This window comes from Chrysochloris asiatica, unplaced genomic scaffold, assembly GCF_000296735.1.
Source record: "Chrysochloris asiatica unplaced genomic scaffold, ChrAsi1.0 scaffold00052, whole genome shotgun sequence".
NCBI lineage: Eukaryota > Metazoa > Chordata > Mammalia > Afrosoricida > Chrysochloridae > Chrysochloris > Chrysochloris asiatica.
The window spans coordinates 14,866,337-14,887,543 of record NW_006408570.1 but is presented as its reverse complement, the minus strand read 5'-3'; the positions used below and the strand labels follow the sequence as shown (position 1 = coordinate 14,887,543).

Below are 21,207 nucleotides of genomic sequence, written 5' to 3'. Positions count from 1 at the left end.
CTGTTCAAGTTCTGGTTTAGAGCCATCTGGGGTGAATATATGTAATCATTTCTATGTTGATGGGGGAGGACTCTGGCTACTTTGGTTTTCGGGATAGGATCAGACATCTTAGGAGTCACCCTGGTTTTTTGATTCCTCTTTCATCAGCCTCGTTGGCTGGGTAAAATACTAGGGATACATCACCCTTTCCCCACTTAGGCTTGTCTTTTTATACCCCACTCCCACCATTTTCAAGAAAGTGAGGCGGCACAGGAGGTACTCACCCATCAATGTCAGGGAATTTGGAAGACAGCTATCTGGCCGACTGAGTGGAAGAGATCCGTAATTGTGCCCATTCCAAAGAGAAGTGACCCAACAGAATACGGAAATCATCGGGCAATATCTTTGATATCCTATGCAAGTAAAGTTTTACTAAAGGTAATACAGAAACGGCTGCGAGCATACGTTGGCAGAGAACTTCCAGAGGTTCAAGCCGGATTCAGAAGAGGCCGTGGAAAGTACGATGGATCTTGGCTGAAAGCAGAGAGTATCAGAAAGATATTTACCTATGCTTTAGTGACTATGCAAAGGCTATCGATTGTGTGGAGAACATTGCGAAGTATGAGTATTCTGGAACACTTAATTTGTACTCTTGAGGAATCTGTACCTGGACCAATAGGCAGGTGTTCTAACAGAACATAGGAACACTGAATGGTTTAAAGTTAAGAAAGGTGTGCAACAAGGTTGTATTCTTTCACCATACGTACTCAACCTGTATGCTGAGCAAATCATCCTAGAAGCTGGGTTATATGAAGAAAAACTTGGCATCAGGATTGGAGGAGGACAACCTGTGATAGGCAGATGATACAACCTTGCTTAGTGAAAAGGACTTAAATGAAGATCAAAGAGCACACCCTTTGGTATGGATTGCATCTCAATGTAAAGAAAATAAAAATCCTCACCACTGGATCAATAAACATCCTTATCAATAGAGAAAAGATTAAAGTTGTCAAGGACTTTATTCTTCTTGGATCAACTATCAATACTCATGGACGTAGCAGTCAAGAAATCAAATGACATATTGCATTAGGCACATCTGCTGCACAAGACCTTTTTAAAGTGTTGAAGAGCAAAGATGTCAGCTTGAGGACTAAGGTGCACCTGACCCAAGCCATGGTAGTTTCAATGCAAAAGCTGGGCAGTGAATAAGGAAGATCAGAGAAGAATTGATGCTTTTGAGTTATGGTGTTGGAGGAAAATGTTGAAAGTGCCATGGGCTGCCAAAAGAACCAACAGATCTGTGTTGGAAGAAGTGTAGACAGAGTACTCCTTGGAGGCCAGGATGACCAGACTTTGTCTCTCATACTTCGGTCATATTGTCAGCAGGGAGCAGTCCTTGGAGAAGTCTGGTAAGGTGGAAGGTCAGAGAAAGAAAGGAAGACCCTCCAGCGAGATGGACTGGCAAAGTGGCAGCATCAATGGGCTCAAGTATGGCAGCGATTGGTGAGGTTGGGGTAGGATCGGGCAGTGTTTCGTTCTGTTTGTGTATAGCGTTGGTATGAATCAGTGCTGACTCAATGGCATCTAACAACTTCCTATCTTCCTTCAAGTGGGTGGTGTTGGAAGCCAATTGGAAGGGTTTTGATTGCTTCTGTTTTTCTTGGTAAAATAGGAAATGAGGTCCACACTATGTAAATCTAAGGATGTGTAAGAGGTGAAAACTGATCATTTATGATAATCTGTGCTCTGAATCCTACTGAAAAGCCCAGTACCCACATAACTTTTCTTCTCTATTGTCTAAAACCATGATGACATATCCCTCCTTCTTTCTACCTAAATCCAGACTATCTGGACTACTCACTGGGCTCTTAGCATGTTGGCTGCTTTTTTTTTTTTTTTTTTATGTCTGATCTGCTCTATTGTCTTACAAGTTGCTTGTTTATAAAGACAGTGTTCACATCTCCTAGTCTCTCTTGAACAGGATAGTGAACATTTAATAAATATGCTCTTCCCATATTTTTTACAGTTCAGGTAAACTACTTTGTTATATTATCCCTGGATTCCTGATAACTCATTCTGAAACAATTTATCGGTTTCCATTTTTCTTTAAGGTTCAAGATTATCTACGGAGATTTGAAAGTATTCCAGATATGCTTGAATTGGATCACCTCACAGTGTCAGGAGATGTGACATTTGGCAAGAATGTTTCATTAAAGGTGTGTTTTGAAAATTACAGCGGGCTGCGAACCTTAAGGGCAGCGGTTTGAATCTACCAGCCGCTCCGCGGGAGAAAGATGAGGCTTTCTACTCCCGTAAAGATTTACACCCTCGGAAACCCTGTACAGGGTCGCTATGGGTCGGACCCGACTCGATGGCACTTAACAACAACAATAGCTTTACAAAACAAGTTTCATTTTCCAGACCTAAATTTAATTTTAAGTAATATTTCTTAGTCTGTACCAGATGTATAGAAGACCTAAATATATTTTTAAAACAAGTGAATATTAACCTGAACTAGGTTCCCCACAGTTTGTAGTATTAACACTGTCTTCTGTAGATTGTATATCCTAGTTAAATACCATCCATTGGAATTTTGTGGAAAAACAGTGTCCAACTAGAAGGCAAGCACTGTTTAATGATTGCTCTACTTTATTAAAATATGAGATTGCAATCAATGGCATGAAACAAAATGTGTATGAATTAGAATGGAAAACTAACTCACAATAAAAATGTAAAAACAAAACAATTAAAAATCCCCAAATAGAATTTGGAAACCAATAAAAATCGTTAAATGGAATAAAAAAATGAATTAGCGTTGGGTCACTAAAATGACTATTTGAATCTGAAGTCAAAAACTTTATCACCTTACTTATATTGAATTTAGTCTACTCCAGCTAGCCTATTATCAGTATAAAGAAGTTGGGTCACATTGCTGCAGTACTTGGGGTACTTTCATTAGTACCATTCCAGCTTATCGTAAGGAAAAGGAAAGAATACGGGAGGAAGCATTAAAGCTCAGGACCAAAGACACAGAACAGGTTTTTCCTAATCAAGTAATATTTTTTGAATCCCAAACCTATACTAGATTTTATTTGAATGATCTAAATGCAAAAAAAAAAGGAAGAAAATACACTTACTGAACGGTATTTTATTGCTAATTGAACGTCTAATCTAAGATATCAAAAATTATTAGTAAACTATTCTTTAAAAAATGAAAAGAAACTGCTGTAAACAGAGCATCTTTTCATTTCTGTTGGAAGTTTGGATAATGCTGTTAGCCTTCCGAGTGGACCTCCACAAGGACGTCAGACTGTGGTGCTGGATTCATGTCCCGAAGGCAAAGGACCTAACAACTGTTGTCAGCATCCTTACAGACGAACACATTACACTTTTTCTTAACGTGTTTCTTACATTTAATATTGTTTATAAATATGGTTACCCTATTATAAAAGGATACATAAACTTGGAAATTGTAAAATAATTGCATTTCAGCGTGATAAACTTGCTTTTTGTTTTCCCCATCATGTAGGGAACGGTTATCATCATTGCAAATCATGGTGACAGAATTGATATCCCACCTGGAGCAGTTTTAGAGAACAAGATTGTATCTGGAAACCTTCGCATCTTGGACCACTGAAATGAAAATACTGTGTGTGCTGATTTCTTACAATGATGACATGTTCTCTAGGATGCTCAGATAGGCAGGTACTTTACTACATTACTGTACCCTGCAGAATTAACTTCTAGAGTTTTCTGCAGTATGCTTTTAGTCTAAGAAAAGCACAGATGGAAGCAATGTTTCTCTTTGAAGAAAATTCTGAAAGTTAATTTTAAAAGTGCAATATTATTCATCTTCATATGGGGGCAGCTGTGCTGGAAGATCTTAACAGAGGCCTCGACGATCACTTTGAATTGCTTGTTATTTCAAAATTAAAGCTGTGAAGCAATACATGTATACACTTACACTTTTCAATAACTTTATGAAACGGTAAAATAAAATGGTTTACTCTATATGAGTTAGAAAATTTATTCTTGGAATATCTAAGTACTCAATGGCCCATTTTTGCATTTCTAAGAATCATACACCACATCTTTCTTTCTATAGGTATTACACTTGAATGGAGGTATTTAGTAACTTTCATCTTATTCTAAAGCTGGGACGCCTGCCATGCTTTCCACAGACGCTCCATTTACTGAAACAAAAGCATTTCTTTTCCTACTGGGAGGGGATAGGGGCAGGCAGAGGTAGGGCATTTCCTTCACATCCGTGTTCTCTAGTATAGTCAGGTGGGGATATTAAAGTTCCCTTTCTTCCCTTTCCTTGTTGTCACCAGAAAACGTTTGTGAATAGTTTTTCAAATCAGGTCTGCTAGTATTTTGTGCCATTTTCCTATGAATCAATCACATTTTCCCTTATTTGTATTCTTGTTTTTGAGTGGGCTGCTGGTTTATTTTAACGTTAAATAAGGTCAGTGGTTCAAACTCACCAGCTGCTCCCCCGAAACCCTATAGAGGGGTCACTATGGGTCAGAACCAACTCAACGGCACTTAACAACAACAACAAATCACCGGACTACTAGGTGGGTTTGAACTAAAGGGTTAGTGGTTCAAACTCACCAATTGCTCCTTGGAAACCCTATAGAAGGTCGCTATGAGTTGGAGCCGACTCAATGGCGCTTAACAACAATATACACTATTAAGGAGAGTGCACTGGCTTCTAGTGTGATGCTGTGAATTAATGCACCAGACTGCAAAGCCGCTTAAACTGCAAATTCGGTTCAAGCTCACCAGTCACTCCTCAGAAACCTTGTGTAGGGTCGCTATGGGTTGGAACCGACTCGATGACACTTAACTGGCTCCATATGATAAGCACTGGACTGTGAACCACAAGGCCTGCAGTTTGAGCACACCTGCTGCTCTGTGGGAAAAAGATGAGGTTTTATGCTCCATCAAAGATTAGGAAAAAAAAAAAAAAAGCCTCAGAAACTTTATACACGGTTACTAAGTCAGAACAAACTTGAAGGTACTTACCAACAATAATATACTATTAAGGATTCTTGGTGTGATGCTGTATGATAAGCACTGGACTGTTAACTACAGGATGGTGGTTCAAATCCACCAGCAGCTCCTAGGAAACTTTATATAGGGTCTCTGAGTCGGAATTGACTAGACAGCACATAACAATACTACCATTGAAAGAAGGTGTCTTTTAAAATCTGGTAATTTTTTATAGCTTTATTTTAGACAGGTTAAATGACATACCTTTGTAGGGATAAAGGAATAAAAACAGACTTTCCTTGTAGGAAACTGAAGAGCACAAATAGGACTGTTTGATTGTACAGAATCCCCACCAGGTTAGGCACTCTAACAGAGTTAGGTGTGAGATGAGTGAGGCACAGGCACTTTCATTTGTAGAGTGCTGCTGATTCTAATTCTGATAGGTTTTTTAAGTCTTTAATTTTAAACAACTCATCACTTTATAATTGGCCCCCACACAGCAGCCTATATTTTTGAAAGTTCTGTTTCTCCCTGGTCGTTGTTCATATACACATAAAATAATTTAAAAGCAAGAATACAAGGGGGCCATACTTTGTTACCTAAATGTTAAAATGAGAACTTAAAAGAAGGCAGATGATATGAGAACAGTATTCTTACCTCTGCTAGAAACAGAAAGGCAAAAGGAAAAAACCTTCATAGATGCTTTTATAAAAATATAGCTATTAAACTGTAGCCTTTTATTTTCCATTTCTAAAAAGTATTTAAATTAGTAGATGCATAAATAAATGCCAGTATCTTACTCTTTAATTACTCCTTGCGATCAGTCTTTCAGTTTTTGAGACTGTCCTGGCAGCTCTTCCCCGGTCGGCATGTGGTGGTGGTAGTAAGAGTAGATGTGTGGCACACACAGCCTGACACTTGACATTGGTCACTGAAACAAAAAGTGAATTCCTAAATCCAAGCAATCAAAAGATGTTTATTTTTTATAGAAAGATCTGTAAAAAAATAATTTTTTAAACAGCTTTACTTTCATAGAGAAAACTTTCTACAGAGATTGACTAAGATTTTAATATTTTAAATTGTACCATCATTAAATAAGGTGGGACACCATATGAATTTCATTGCACTGGAAGAAATGCAAAGCATTTTTTTTTTTTTTTTTTAATATAAAGTATACAGAGCATTCTAGTCAACTACAGCTGTGTTACAGCTATGTGTTCTTTTGGATTTGGTCCAAAGAAACCTGAGTCTGTTTCCAGAGAGAATGAAAAATGTTATAGACACCTGATCAGTTACTCCTCACTGAAAGATGCACAACAATGGCATCATTCCCTGTAGGTTCCACTGAAGCCCAGTTTCCCAACACTGATCCTTTCCTTTTCCCTACCCCACCCCAGTTCACTTTGGGTTCCAGGTTCAGTTCTCAAATCACAGGCATCCAGATTTTCTTCAGAAACTCAGATCCCGTGGTCAGATGAACCACCAGTTTTCCAGTATGTCATCCATCACCTCTTCTGTTCCCAAATCTCTGCCATATTCAGGTCCAAATCTTTAAGGCCTTTTAAGGCTTGCAGATTTCCAGTGTAAAAAGCTACATCTGCTGTGACCAACCTAAACAGTAGGAAAAGAAAATTATTTGTAAATCTCACAATTTTCTATTTAAGATATTGGAAGCAGCGATGCTTAAAGTCTGAGCCCTATCCTACCTCCTAGAATGTTATTTAAAATTCAGATTTCCTAAAGGTAAAACTGTCAACATAATTGTCTTAACACAAGTCCTACCATCATATAGTTAGTCAGTCAGGATATGTAATGCTCTAAAAGTTTAAACAAATAAATCAGGTTTATTTTAAAACTATGAATTAAAGAGAACAGGTTAAACTGAAAGGTTTTGGCTGCTTGTCACTATAGTATAGGAATTTTGATGGAAAATTCCATTTCTCCACAAATCTTTTGAAGCCCTCTTGTACATGTATGTGGAGAAAATGGTGAAATCAGGGCAAAGGTTTCCTGAACTCAGTACTACGGAGTGCAATGAAGGCTGGGGCTTACATGTTAAGTACTACTGGATTTAAGAAGTGACACTGATATATTAATAAGCAACACTGTACGAAAAAGGAAAGAATGAATTTTACACTACTGAGCTGCCTACACTCCAAAGAGTACATCCTTTAGATATGGAACTATTTGAGAATAATTAGGAATTATTTACTTTCTGATTCACTGAAAAAATGAAACATGCCACTTTAAAAGTGTCACATAAATACTGATTTGATGTTACTACTTTATTCAACTGCAATCTTACGTTTTTTAATGTAGGTAAATTCTGAGGCTCAGCAGAAAACTTGGATAATGTCTACAGAAGTTAAACTATAGAAAAATAAAAATATAGACAAGTTTAATACATGGATGGCATATTTTTAATTGCTTATGGAAGAAATTATTTTTTAAATTAGTGTTTAAGGGTAATAATGCTCCCCAGCCTCTGGGGCAAGACAGAGAATGACCTTTATGCACAGCTATTGCCCAGTGTTATTAAGAATCATGTTTTTAGGACAAAGAAGTGATACATCTGATGTTCATTTGAAAAAAAGGATTTTTGTAACTGGCTTGAATTTACTAATAACTTACCAGTACATAATAGGATTTGTCCTTTTGAAAAAAATTTTTAAATTTTTCTACGCTATAAAAGGGTCAACTGAGCAAGATGCCATAACCATAATATCTACGCTCCCAATGAAAAAGTACCAAAATATATGGAGCAAATCCTTACTAGAATCGAAGAAAGACAGATCTACAATTATAGTGGGAGATTTTAATATGCCACTTTTGAAAAGGGACAGAATCAAAAAGAAACTCAACAAACATACAGAGGAACTAAACAGCACAATCAACCAACTTGACCTCATAGACGTGTACAGAGCATTCAACTCAACAACAACATAATACATATTCTTTTCCAGTGCACATGGAACATTATCCGGAATTGACCATGTATTAAGTCACAAAGCAAGTCTCCATAAATTTACTAACATCAAAATACTACAGAAGATCTTTTCAGACCACAATGCTATAAAACTGGAAATCAACAAGTAGATTAAAGAAATAAAGTCGAATACATGGAAACTGAACAACAACCTGCTGAAAAGCGACTGGATAAAAGAAGAAATTAAACATGAATTCATAAAGTTCCTAGAAACAAACGAGAATGAAAACACAACATACCAAAATCTTTGGGTCACAGCAAAAGCGGTGCTGAGGACAATTTATTGCGTTAAATGTGCACATCCAAAAAGAAGAACCAAAACTAACACATTAACACAGCATCTACAATAGTTAGAAACAGAGGGAACCTACAATCACCAAAAGAAAAGAAATAATAAAGATAAGAGCAGAAATAAATGAGATGGAAACAGAAAAACTATAGAAAGAATCAACAGGACAAGAAGCTGGTTCTTTGAGAGGATTAATAAAATCAACAAACCATTGGCAACCCTAACAAAAGAAAAGAGGGAGAGGACACAAATAACTTGCATTAGAAACTACAGAGGTGATGTCACAACGGAACCAGAGGAAATCAAAAGGATAATAACAGAATATTATGAAGAGTTGTATTCAAACAAATTTGAAAACTTAAAAGAGATGGATACATTTTTAGATAAACATAACCTACCTAAAATTACACATACTAAAAAAGAAAACTGGAACAGACCCATAACAAAAGAAATTGACCAGGTCATCAAAAAACTCCCAACCAAAAGAAGTCCAGGCCCAGATGGCTTCACTGGTGAGTTCTTCCAAAGATTCAGGGAAGAGCTGTCACCAATTCTACTCAAATTATTGCAGAATATAGAAGAGGATGGAAAACTTCCTAATAGTTTTAATAAAGTAAGCATAACCCTCATACCAAAACCAGGGAAGGGCGTCACTAAGAAAGAAAATTACAGACCAATATCCCTCATGAACATAGATGAAAAAATTCTCAACAAAATCCTAGCCAACAGAAATCAGCAGTACATCAACAGATATACATCATGATCAAGTGGGATTTGTGTCAGGGAGGCAAGAATGGTTCAGTATTAGAAAAAACGATCAAAGTAACCCACCATATAAGTAAAAAAAGAAAAGAACCACATGATCATATCAATTGATACAGAAAAGGCATTTGACAAAATCCAACATCCATTCCTGATAAAAACACTCAACAAAGCAGGAATTGAAGGGAAATTCCTCAACATAATTAAGAGCATTTATACATCACTCTCAATAGTGAGTGACTGAAAGCCTTTCCTCTGTGAACGGGAACCAGATAAGGATGCCCTTTGTCACCACTTCTTTTCAATATTGTTTTGGAAGTCTTAGCCAGAGCTATATGGCAAGATAGGGAAATTAAAGGCATCCAAATTGGCCAAGAGGAAATAGAACTCTCTCTGTAGACGACATGATCCTATGCATAGAAAACCCCAAAGACTCAGTAAAAAAGCTACTAGACATTATTGGAAGATTCAGCAAAGTGGGAGGGTATAAGATCAACACTCAAAAATCAGTTTGATTCCTCTATAGTAACAACGACAGAGCTGCAAAAGACATTAGGAAAGCAATACCATTTACAATAGCCGCCCTAAGGATGACATATTTAGGAACAGACGTAACCGGAGAAACAAAGGACCTATACAAAGAGAATTAAAAAACACTACAAGTAACCAAAAGAAACTTACAAAAGTGGAAGAACATACCATGTTCCTGGATAGGAAGACTCAACATCATGAAAATTTCAATACTATGCAAAGCAATTTACACATATAATGTAATCCCAATCCAGACTCTAGTGACATCCTTCAAAGAGATGGAAAAGACAACTACAAACTTTATATGAAAAGGAAGGAGACCCAGGATAAGCAAAGCACTGCTCAAGAAGAAGAACAAGGCTGGAAGCCTCTCACTCCCTAATTTCAAAATCTGCTACACAGCTACAGTGGTGAAAACAGCCTGGTACTGGTACAATGAAAGATACATTGATCAATGGAACAGAATCTAGAATCCAGAAATTAACCCGTCCACATACAGCCAACTGATTTTTCACAAAGTGCCTAGGTATGTTACATGGGGAGGAGATAGTCTCTTTAACAGATGGTGCTGGCAGAAATGGAAAGCAATATGCAAAAGATTGAAACAAGACCTTTACCTCACACCCTATACATAAACCAACTCAGCATGGATTAAACACCTTAATGTGAATCCCATAATTATGAAAGTCATCAATGAAAAATTAGGGACATATGTGAGGGTTCTAATTCAGGGCATACACAGACTACCAAACATTTCGAAAATTACAAACTTATGTGCATCAAAAGACTTCACCAAAAGAGTAAAAAGGGAACCCACAGAATGGGAAAAAAGTCTTTTGCAATGACACATTAGACAGGGGACTTATTTCTAAAATATACAAGAGACTACAACACTTCTAGAAGAAAAAGACAAATAACCCAATTAAAAAATGAGCACAGGATATGAGCAGGCACTTCACCAAGGAGGAGATTCAGGCAGCCAACAAACATGAAGAAATGTTCACAATCACTAGCCATTAGAGAGATGCAAATCAAAACAACAATGAGATATATCACACCAGCAATAACAACAAAGATAAAAAAGTAAAGGACAATAAATGCTGGTGAGGATGTGGAGAAACTGAACTCTCCTACGTTGTTGGTGGGATTGCAAAATGGTCCAATCACTCTAGAAAGCAATAGGGCACTTCCTCAGAAGGTTGGAAATAGAAATACCTTATGATCCTGCAATTCCTCTACTTGTTATTTACCCACAAGAAATACGAAGCATAATACAAGTAGATATATGCACACAAATGTTCATAGCAGGACTATTTACAATAGCAAAAAGATGGAGACAACCTAAATGCCCATCAATTGAAGAATGGATAAACAAACTGTGGTATATACATACAATGGAATACTATGCTGCCCTGAAGAACAAAGAAGCTGCAAAGCCACTGCATAACATGGATGAACCTTGAGGACATTATGCTGAGTGAAATTAGTCACAAAAGGAGAACTGCATAGGACCATTATTGTAAAAGAGTAAGAAAAAGAACCCACACTAAAGGGGGAAGAAAAAATAAAAATAAAAATAAATAAATGTATATATTTGCTGATCACCAGGATGTATTGAATGAGAGGAGGGGAAAGAGGGGAAGCTAGAGCACAGGGTAAGAATAGACATAGGATAGCTTGGGTGCAGGGGTGTAGGGGGTGCAATACACAGACGTGGGAGGGCAATGGAAGAACAAGGCTGATGGGAGAACAGGCAGGTTTGGTTCACATGGGATAAGTGGGACAGAGGTAAATGACAATGTATGTACAACCTTGGAACAACAGGGCTATGGGATACAGTGATTGAGACATGGTTGGAATGGGGAAAAGGGGAAAAATAATGTTAAGATGCTTGGCTGCCTTTTGAATCTTGATTTTCCTTGTATTATAAAGTAGACACTGGAGAGGAAGAGAAAGGAATAGTCAGAAATATCACCATAGAAAGCTTGTAAGTCCGTCTTCTGCATAAAACTGATTGGAACATCTAAAATGGGGCTACAACGTGCCACTGCATTATATGCATTTGATACAGGAAGCAAGCGTAAATTTCTACAACTTGATAAACTGGGCCTTTGCTTATGGATGTGGTTGCTTAAAATTCCAACTGAAAGGGAAGGATTCTTCACATCAAGTGTCTACGCTATACCCTCTGTACAAAGGTATGATATGGATGGGCAACTTCGACAATGGCTACTAAAAATGGGAAGCTATAAAGGCACAAAGTGGCTGGCTTCCAAGTTTTCAAAAGTGTGCTTAAGTTTCAGAATGTGGGGGGTAAGGTAGAGTCCCCACTGAATAGTCTTCCTCTTGTCCAGATAGGTTGGGTGAAAGGCAATGGGGGAGGATATGGACATGATTTTTTTAATTCGAAAGTGAGTAACTTGTTATTATTGAGAAACAAATTGTGATTGTCACAACTGTAGAGGTAGAAGATGTGAAACAAAAAGGGGGAAGTAGTTAATCTTTGATTCCAGGAACAGAGGACCCTAGGACCACCAAGAGGGAAGATCATGAGCGGAGCACGGGATCCTAACCAGAAAAGTGGTGACAGCAGGGATGGAAGCAAAGGCAATGCCATAGAGAGACTCTAGACCCACGAAATGAGAAAGGTTGTGTGCCTGTGGACAGGATGCTAGCTTGCAAAATTTGCCCTTTGGACATTTAAGCAAACATACATTTTCTGTGTGTTTTGTGTACATTAAAAAAAAAAGGAATAGAGGTAAATACTGTTAACCCATGGTCCCATGGTGGATGGAGGGGATTGTAATCACTGTGCTGAAACAAACTATGGTTTCTTGAGTGTAAAACTGATGTTCTCCCTTAACCCATCACTAGTTCACAATAAAAGCTTTAAAACAAAAAAGAAAATGGATAATATAAAATAATATAAACATAGCAGTTCATGCAATGGAATATTATACAGCAGTTAAAAATTGGATTACTTCTATATCTCAACAGATAATAAACAAGTAACATTTTTTAATGGAAAAGAACAAGCAATATAAAGTTTGTAAATAAAATTTATAAAATAGCCTAATATAATTTTCATAAATATAAACATGGATTAAAGGATACAGACCAAATTCTCTAAAAATACTGCCTAATGGTTGGGGGAAGATGAGACTGGGAATGTCATTTCTTTTATATATTTCTTTTTTTTCAAGTGAAAGTGGCCAATGTCAATAATTATTAATTCTGGGTAGCAGAGATGTAAATATTTTATTTTCTCTAAGTCTCTGTATTTAAAAAATATATTAAGACAGAAAAATCACAATAGAAACAAAAGGTGTATTTTTAAAGCCACTACTGGAACAAAATCCCTTTTCAAGTTCAAGTTCATTATGTCCCTGGCTAGAGTCAGAGGTTGGGATTCCAATGAATCCTATCTTTTGAGATGGAAAGATATGACTTGACACACAGAATTAGCTTCTATAAATATTTGACAATGAGAGCCTATAAAGTCAGACTGATCCTCAAATAGTTGTATCAACAAACAAAATAATCAGTAATGCATTAGTGTGGATGCTTCAGAACAATTGGTCTGAGAATAACCACCTCAATTTGATTATCGGAATAAAAGTAAAAGGGTATGAGTGGGGTAGGGCTTAGAAATGTGTTTGTTTTTTGAGCAGCCTCTTTAGGGTGCAACATACATCTATATCAACAGGTAGCAAGTTCTCAATATACTATTTTCAAGAAAAAAAGTTCAGTAGCAAGTTCCATTTGTATGGTGTGCATGAATCATGTGATAGGTTTACAGAATACCATTTATATGATGGTGTTGGAAATACCTGATTATGTGGCATGATGTTGTTCATCTTGAATTTCTTGGGAGTGGCTAATGGCTTTATGTTGTATGGGAGAAGGTCCTTGTTTTTAAAAACGTAGGTGCTAAACTGATATGATTTTACATGTTGTGTGTTGGGGGTTGGGTGGGGTAGAGGAAGCATGGGTGGTAACATTTTAACAGCTGGAGCATTTATGTAAGAGGCATCCCATGGTTACTGTACTGTTCTTTGAACTTTCCTGTGACCTTGTCATTTTTGAAAATAATAAAAAAAAAATCTTATAAAAAGAATCAGGTGATAATTAAGGAAGAGAGAAACCAGATATTTCTTTTCCAACGGCAGAGTCAACTTCTGACTCCAAAATAGTTTTCATTTGCTCCAGTATATTTAAATTTTAAACCTGAAATTCTTTTTAACAGGGAAATAAAAAAATTTTTATCTGTAAAGATCCATGGTAATGCACCAAGGAAATCATTTCAGGGTATGCTAAATGCTTAGTGCCTTACTTATATTTTGTTAAATATTTCCCCCAAAGCTATGTATGTTGCTCTTCACAGAGGTCATGAGGGCAATTTTATTGTTAACAATGTTTTTAAAGCTAAGAAAATGAAGGCTCAGCGAGGGTAACTGATTTGCCCAAAGTTAGACAATTACTAAATGGCAGAAGTAAGACTTAACCCACAATTTCAAACTCTAAACCCTATCTATTTAATTGTATATATTACACTACTTCTACAATTTGTTTGACAACTTGAATTCATATCTATATATGAGAGGGCTTCAAAAAAATTGTGAAAAATTCCATTATCTTTTAAGTCCATTTTTCCACAAACTCTTTGAAAACCCCTCAAATTTATTCTTCTAGATACACATGGTTATATATTACTTTTCAAAACCTTGTGAAAGAAATAAGACAGATGTTCTCCTCACTTGAATAAGAGGGGCAGAGGTTAGGTTATTTTCACATGGTCACACAATTACTGTTTACACAGAGGAAGATTACTGAGAACTCACACAGGCTTCTAAAAAATAAAGCTGGTTAAGTGAATGATCGCTAATAAACCATTTCATATAGTCTGCACTGGGAGTGAAGAGCAGCAAAGGAAGGCCTAAGGCTGCTGACTTCACAATTTTGGGCCCAGGTATGATTACAGTAGACAAGAACAGCATTAAGAAAATAAAAGCAATGATCAAAGCAATTTGATATGGGACCAACATGTAGAAAAATATGTTAAAAACGTACCCATTTTGAGGTCCTCCGTCATTTATCACATTCAAGTGAGATAACTGTTTTTTTAAGTGTAGTTTGTAACTTGCATTAATTCTTAAAAACAACATCTGGAAAAGGAAATAAGACCATGTTTCTTGAAAGTTTTACTGAAATAGAAGGTATAAGTATTCAACAGTTACTGTCATTATTTGGAGATAATACATTTTTTAAATCTTTATTTTAGCATTACTTTTAAATACTCCTCTGAAAATGTTTGTTATTTTACTAAACTTTTCTCCTTGGTTGAAGAGAAGCACCTTTTCCCTTCTCAGCAATACTCCTTTTAGCAACAGCAACAATTGCTGCCTTTATACACCTTGGAAGAATTTCTCTCTGAGATATGCAAGTAGCATCAACCATAAAAGGTAATAAAAATAAAAGTATGCAAAGGAAGAGAATTTTAAATATATTCACATGGAACTGGATTGAGAGGAAAAAAATTCACAGTCATAGAGTGAAAGCTACTTTCTTCCTAGTGAAACAGGGCTTGATGGTGGCTCCGAGAGAAGTGCAGTGAGGAGTTCCATCATCAATAACACAGAATACCGGATGAAGCAGGGTAGGGGATGGTCTCAGAACACTGAACCACATATAAAAGAATATTTAGAAAGTTTAAAGGGTTATATTCAGTGGCATTTGTAGCAAAATCAAGAAATCCAGTGCTTTCAGATCCACCGGGCTCAGCAGTTCCTGGAATAGCCATCTTGGGTGATACGGAGTGCAGGGAGGATAAGAGCCACTGTGGACTGATGCCTGACAGATCCTCAGAGATAAAGTTGTGGACATTCTTTTTATTATTATTATTATTACGTTATTTTGTATCTGTTCATTGGTCTCTCGCTGTCTGCGCACCTCCATTCTGATGACTACGGAGGGTGTCTGACGAGTGGAAACTGCCCCCCTCACTTGGAGGGTTGTACTACTCATGTGTACACATCAGCTCAAAATTTAAAGATCAGTTACCACTTAAAACCAAACAGCTGTGCAAAACAGCCACAGCAGGCCTGAACTGTTTATCATTAGGAAAAAGGCCTAAGCAAGGGTTGTGTTTTGGGAGAGACACAGACTAAAAAGGAAACAGACCGAAAATTAAATCCTGAGTTATGTCATAACAACCAACAGTGGCTTTGTGAAATTTCTCAGGCAGCCTTGAAGGCAAGAAGCCAAAAGAGGGACATTAAAGTCATATTTGGCTACAGAACTTTTTTTTTCTTCTTTTTACTCTTCTCTCTTTTCTGTGATTATAGACTACAGTATCCAATTGATCTTTTTTGCTGTTGCTGTTTTGTTTTTTGGTCCCCACTTTACATTTAGGGGGATCTTTCTCTCCCTACGTTACCCAAGAGGAGACAGCAATTGTGGTTATATAGTCAAGCTATAATCACACCCTATAAAAAAATCCCACCATCCAGGTAAGAACCAATACTAGCTGCCATACACCAAGTAGGCAGCCAACACCTGCAACACTTACCCTCAGCTGAGTAATAAGAAGAGTGAAAAGGGAAGCCCATCTCCTGATTATATCTACCTGGAGGCAATCTCAAAGCATAATAAAATACCAAAACATACACTCATCTAAATATTAAGATCACAGCTAACTACTGAGTATTCCCCAAAACAGATGAGTATCTCTGAACATGTCCAGAAATATGATAAAGTGACTGAGATAAATGAGCTACAGGTAGAAGTATACTCCACGTTGGAAGGAGGGCAGGTTGTGGAAATGCCTGAGAAGGAATTCGGAAAAATGGTAATGAAATGTATCAAAACACTCTACAGAGGAGTTGAGTAAAATAAGGAAGAAGTCAGGAAAGTGCTACAGGAACAACCAAATAAGATAGATACAGGATTGGAAACAATTCAAAACCTACAAAAAGAGGTCCAAACAATTAATAATAGAATATCAAAACTGGACAATACTCTGAAAGGGCAAAGGAGTAGAACTGAAGAGAGGGAAGCCAGAATTAGTGAGCTGGAAAACAAAGCTCTCAAAACTACTAAGATAGAAGAGCAAGCAGAAAAAAAGGATAAAAAAATCTGAAGAAGGTCTAAGATTCATGTTGGACAAAATGAATAATAATAACCTAATGATTATCGGCATTCCAGAAAAGGAAGAGTCACACAAGTTCACAGAGGCGATAGTTGAAGTGCTTCTGGAAGAAAAGTTCCCTAGGATCCTGAAAAGCATAAAGATAAGCATTCAAGAAGCTTAACAAACCCCAGGAAGGATAGATCCCAAAAGAAAATCACCAAGACATATAATAAGCTCTCCAAAATCAAAGATAAGGACAGAATCCTAAGGACAGCTAGGGAAAAGAGAAGTGTTATACAAAGGCAAGTAAAATCATATTAAGCTCGGATCTCTCAGCAGAAACCATGCAGGCAAGAAGGCAATGGGGAGACATGTAAAACCCTGAACGAAAAAAACCCTACCAACCAATAATCCTCTACCCAAGATAAACAGAAGCTAAGGGATTTTGCCAAAGCCAACCCTGCACTACAAAACATCCCAAAGGGAGTTGTGTGGACTGAAAACCAACAAGAACAGACAACAACCAGAGATTGACATACGTGGCAGCACCACCCGGTATGCAATCGACAAATGAAGAGTTGAGAAGAGGACAAAACTTTAAGAACAAATTCAGAGGACTTGGGAGGTCAGTCTATGATCAAAACAATTACAACGTGAAAGATGGTAAACACGTAGGAACAGAGATCCAGGTGGTAAGAAGGTCAAGCTGGTTACAGGATAAAATAGACTGTGTTACATGGAGGGAAAAGTTAATAGAATATAAGGTAATCTCAAAGCAAAGTAATACTTCACAACATATCAAGAAAATGAAAATCCAAGAACATGGAAACATTCAATCTATGAAAAAAATGTCAAGAAAGAACACAAAGAAACATGAACTCAGTACAGGAAGATATGCAGAACAAAGAAACCAGCAGCATCACAAAAACAAACAAACATAATGACAGCAATTAATCCACACCTATCGATAGTTACACAGAATGTAAACAGATTAAATGCACCAGTTAAGAGATGGAGAGTGGCAGAATGGATAAGAAAACAAGATCCTTCAATATGCTGTCTGCAAGAGACACATCTTCCACACAAAGACAAAAACAGACTAAAAGTCAAAGGATGGGAAAGATATACCAAGCGAATTGTAATTAAAAAAACAGGCAGGAGTGGCAATACAAATCTCTGATAAAATAAACTTTAAAGCAAAAACCAGCAATAACAGATAAAGATGGACATTATCTCATGATTAAAGGGACAATTGAATAAGATGACATAACCATAATAAATATCTATGCTCCCAATGAGAGATCTCCAAAATATATTTGTTGTTGTTGTTGTTAAGTGCCGTCGAGTCGGTTCCGACCCATAGCGACCCTGTACAGGGTTTCAGAGGGTGTAAATCTTTACGGGAGTAGAAAGCCTCATCTTTCTCCCATGGAGCAACTGGTAGTTTCGAACCACTGACCTTAAGGTTCGCAGCCCGATTCGTAACCACTACGCTACCAGAGCTCCTTCTAAAATATATAGATTACCAAAATATATAGATTAGTAAAATAATATTTTTTCTTTGGAAAAATATCTGACCTACATTTGTATGTAACTAATTTGTAAAAAAATACTTTGTGGAATACCATATTTTCTCTATTTATAACTAACTGTTGTTGTTGCTGCTAGATGCCATTGAATCAGTTCCAACTCATAGGAACCCTATGTACAGGAGAACAAAACACTGCCCAGTTCTGTACCATTCTCACACTCATTGCTATGCTTGAGCCCATTGTTGCAGCCACTGTTTTGAATCCATTTATTTGAGGGGTTTCCTCTTTTTCGCTGACCCTCTGCTTTTCCAAGCATAATATCCTTCCCCAGAACTGGATCCCTCTGATAACATGTTCATAGCACATGAGACAAAGTCTTAACATCATCATTTCTCGGGAACATTCTGGCTGTACTTCTAGCACAGATTTGTTCATTCTTCTGGCAGTACAGGGTATATTCAATATTCTTCACGAACACCATAATTCAAAGGCATTAATTCTTCTTCAGTCTTACCTTATTCACTGTCCAACTTTTCAGATGTATATGAAGTGACTGAAAGTACCATAGCTTGGTTTGGTGATGGTGGTAATGGTGTGCCAGCCACCAGTTGGTTCCAATTCATAGTGACCCTGCACAGGGTTTCTTAATCTGTAAATCTTTACGGGAGCAGAAAGCTGTATCTTTTTCCCACGGAATGGCTGACAGTTTCAAACTGCTGACCCTGAGGTTGGCAGTCCTACTTGTAACACTACGCTACCAGCACACCCTCTAGCTTGGCATAGTTGCACAGAAGTCTTTAAAGTGACAGCTTTGTTTTTTAACACTTTAAAAGAAGCCTCTTGACTTGGCCCCTGTTACTGTCCTGAGGGTGTCATGGTCTGTTGAGACTCTTTCTCTCATTACTCAGCTGGCTATGATAATTATCTACAATCTCATTGTTAATGGTCAAACAATCCTATATGAGCTGGCCTTGACTAGTGGCTCCTATCAGGAAGTAGTGGTAAAAATGCTTAACCAGTTCTTTAGAGTTAAACCAAAGACCATAACTAAAATTAGAAGACAGTGCTTTGGCTACTGTAGTGCCATCGTCACTTCTTTAAAAAGCTAACAATACTTTTATGAAAAACCCTTTGATGTTACAAGAACGTTCTTCTCCTTAAATGTAGTTGCTGCAGATTTTCAGCAAGTATTAGGAAAGTATATGATGAAGTACAATAAAAATCAAGAAGGCAGCAAGATTTCCACACTAAACAGTCAAATGACTGATGATATAAAATATTATGACATAAAATATTGATGCAATTTTGGAAAGAGAAAAAAGACTGAATATCTCCAATAATAAAACAATTGATCTCCTCCCAAATGGCAAGAAAGATTCCTAGGAAGACAGAGTGGAAATATTTTTTAAATATGGTAATAATCACTGTGGCAATTCTCCTTTCACTCATCATCATTTTTTAACAACAAATGTAATGTTGTTGTTGTTGTTGTTGTCAGGTGCCATCGAGTCGGAACCAACTCATAGCGACCCCACGCACAGCAGAATGAAACAATGTCCGATCCTGGGCCAACCTCACTACCGCTGCCACACTTGAGTCCATCATTGATGCCACCTGGCCTATCCATCTTGTTTGGGGTCTTTTTCTCTGACCCTCCATCTTACCCAGCATGACATCATTCTCCAGCGACTGTTCCCTCCTGACAATATGTCCAAAGTATGAGAGACAAAGTTTAGCCATCTTGGCCTCCAAGGAGCACTCTGGCTGCACTTCTTCCAAAACAGATCTATTGGTTCTTTTGGCAGTCCATGGCATTTTTAGTATTCTCCTCCAACACCACAACTCAAAGGCATCAATTCTTCTATGATCTTCCTTATTCACTGTCCAGCTTTCGCATCCATATGAGGTTATTGAAAATACCATGGCTGGGGTCAGGTGCACCTTAGTCCTCAAGATGACATCTTTGCTCTTCGACACTTTAAACAAATGTAATACCAACCCAGAACTTCCTTTCCCTCACCCCAATCAGATACCAATAAACTGTCATATATAAAGAAACAAACAAAAAAGAAGTATCTCTTAACAGATTTACCCAGTATAGTATAGTATCTGATTTCACACTATTTCTTCCATGGCCATTGATTGTGGATCCAAGTAAAATGAAATCCTTAACAAGTTCAATCTTTTCTCCATTTATCACGATGTTAACAGGTGAGGATTTTTATGTTGAGGTGCATCCACAATGATGGTTATAGTCTTTGATCTTCATCAGGAAGTACCCTCAAGTTCTCTTTGCTTTCAGCAAGAAAGTTTGTGTCATCTGCATTTGACAAATTATTAATGCTTCTTCCTCTAATTCTGACACTACATCCTTCTTTTCAGATTATTTGATCAGCATACAGACTGAATACATATGGTGAAAGGACACAATCCTGATGCATACCTGATTTTAAACCATACAATATCCTTTTGCTCTGTTTGAACGACTGCCACTTGGTCTATGTACAAGTTTCACATGAGCACAATTAAATATTCAGGAATTCCCAATCTCTGCAATGTTACCCATAATTTGTTATGATCCACACAGTCAAATTCCTCTGCATAGTCAATAAACCACAAGCAAACATCCTTCTGGTATTCTTTGCTTTCAGATCCATCTAACATCAGCAATGATATCCCATGATCCATGTCCTTTTCTGAACCCAGCTTAAATTCTGGGGGTTCTGTGTTCTTGTACCACTGCAACTGTTTGTGAATTATTGTCAGCGAAATTTTACTTCTGTATGATATTAATGATATTGTTTGATAATTTCTTTATTCTTTGGAACAGGCACAGACACAGATCTCTTCTTGTTGATTGGACAGATAGCTGCTCTCCAAATTTCTTGGCATAGATGAGTGAACACTAGCAGCATTATACCAATTTACTGAAACATTTCGGTTGGTATTTTGTCAATTCCTGGAGCCTTGTTTTTCGCCAGTGTCTTCAGTTCAGTTCAGA

The 21,207-nt window shown here is 37.3% G+C and overlaps 2 protein-coding genes across 4 annotated transcripts in view; one reads left to right on the top strand and one right to left on the bottom strand.

Moving 5' to 3' along the window:
- UGP2 (UDP-glucose pyrophosphorylase 2) overlaps positions 1-3,928 on the top strand; it is a 65,460-nt gene extending 61,532 nt beyond the window's left edge. Inside the window, exons 9-10 of the mRNA XM_006862967.1 lie at positions 2,091-2,195; positions 3,509-3,928. Coding sequence (XP_006863029.1) covers positions 2,091-2,195; positions 3,509-3,616 — 213 coding nt within the window. The 3' untranslated portion in view covers positions 3,617-3,928. The remainder of the gene's footprint in view (positions 1-2,090; positions 2,196-3,508) is intronic.
- A 2,005-nt stretch (positions 3,929-5,933) lies between these two features.
- The window catches only part of VPS54 (vacuolar protein sorting 54 homolog (S. cerevisiae)), a 144,896-nt gene continuing 129,622 nt past the window's right edge, over positions 5,934-21,207 (bottom strand). For all 3 annotated transcript variants that reach the window (XM_006862966.1, XM_006862964.1, XM_006862965.1), the window contains 2 exons: positions 14,616-14,710; positions 5,934-6,588 (listed from right to left, as the gene is read on the bottom strand). In XM_006862966.1, coding sequence (XP_006863028.1) covers positions 6,483-6,588; positions 14,616-14,710 — 201 coding nt within the window. In that variant the 3' untranslated portion in view covers positions 5,934-6,482. The remainder of the gene's footprint in view (positions 6,589-14,615; positions 14,711-21,207) is intronic.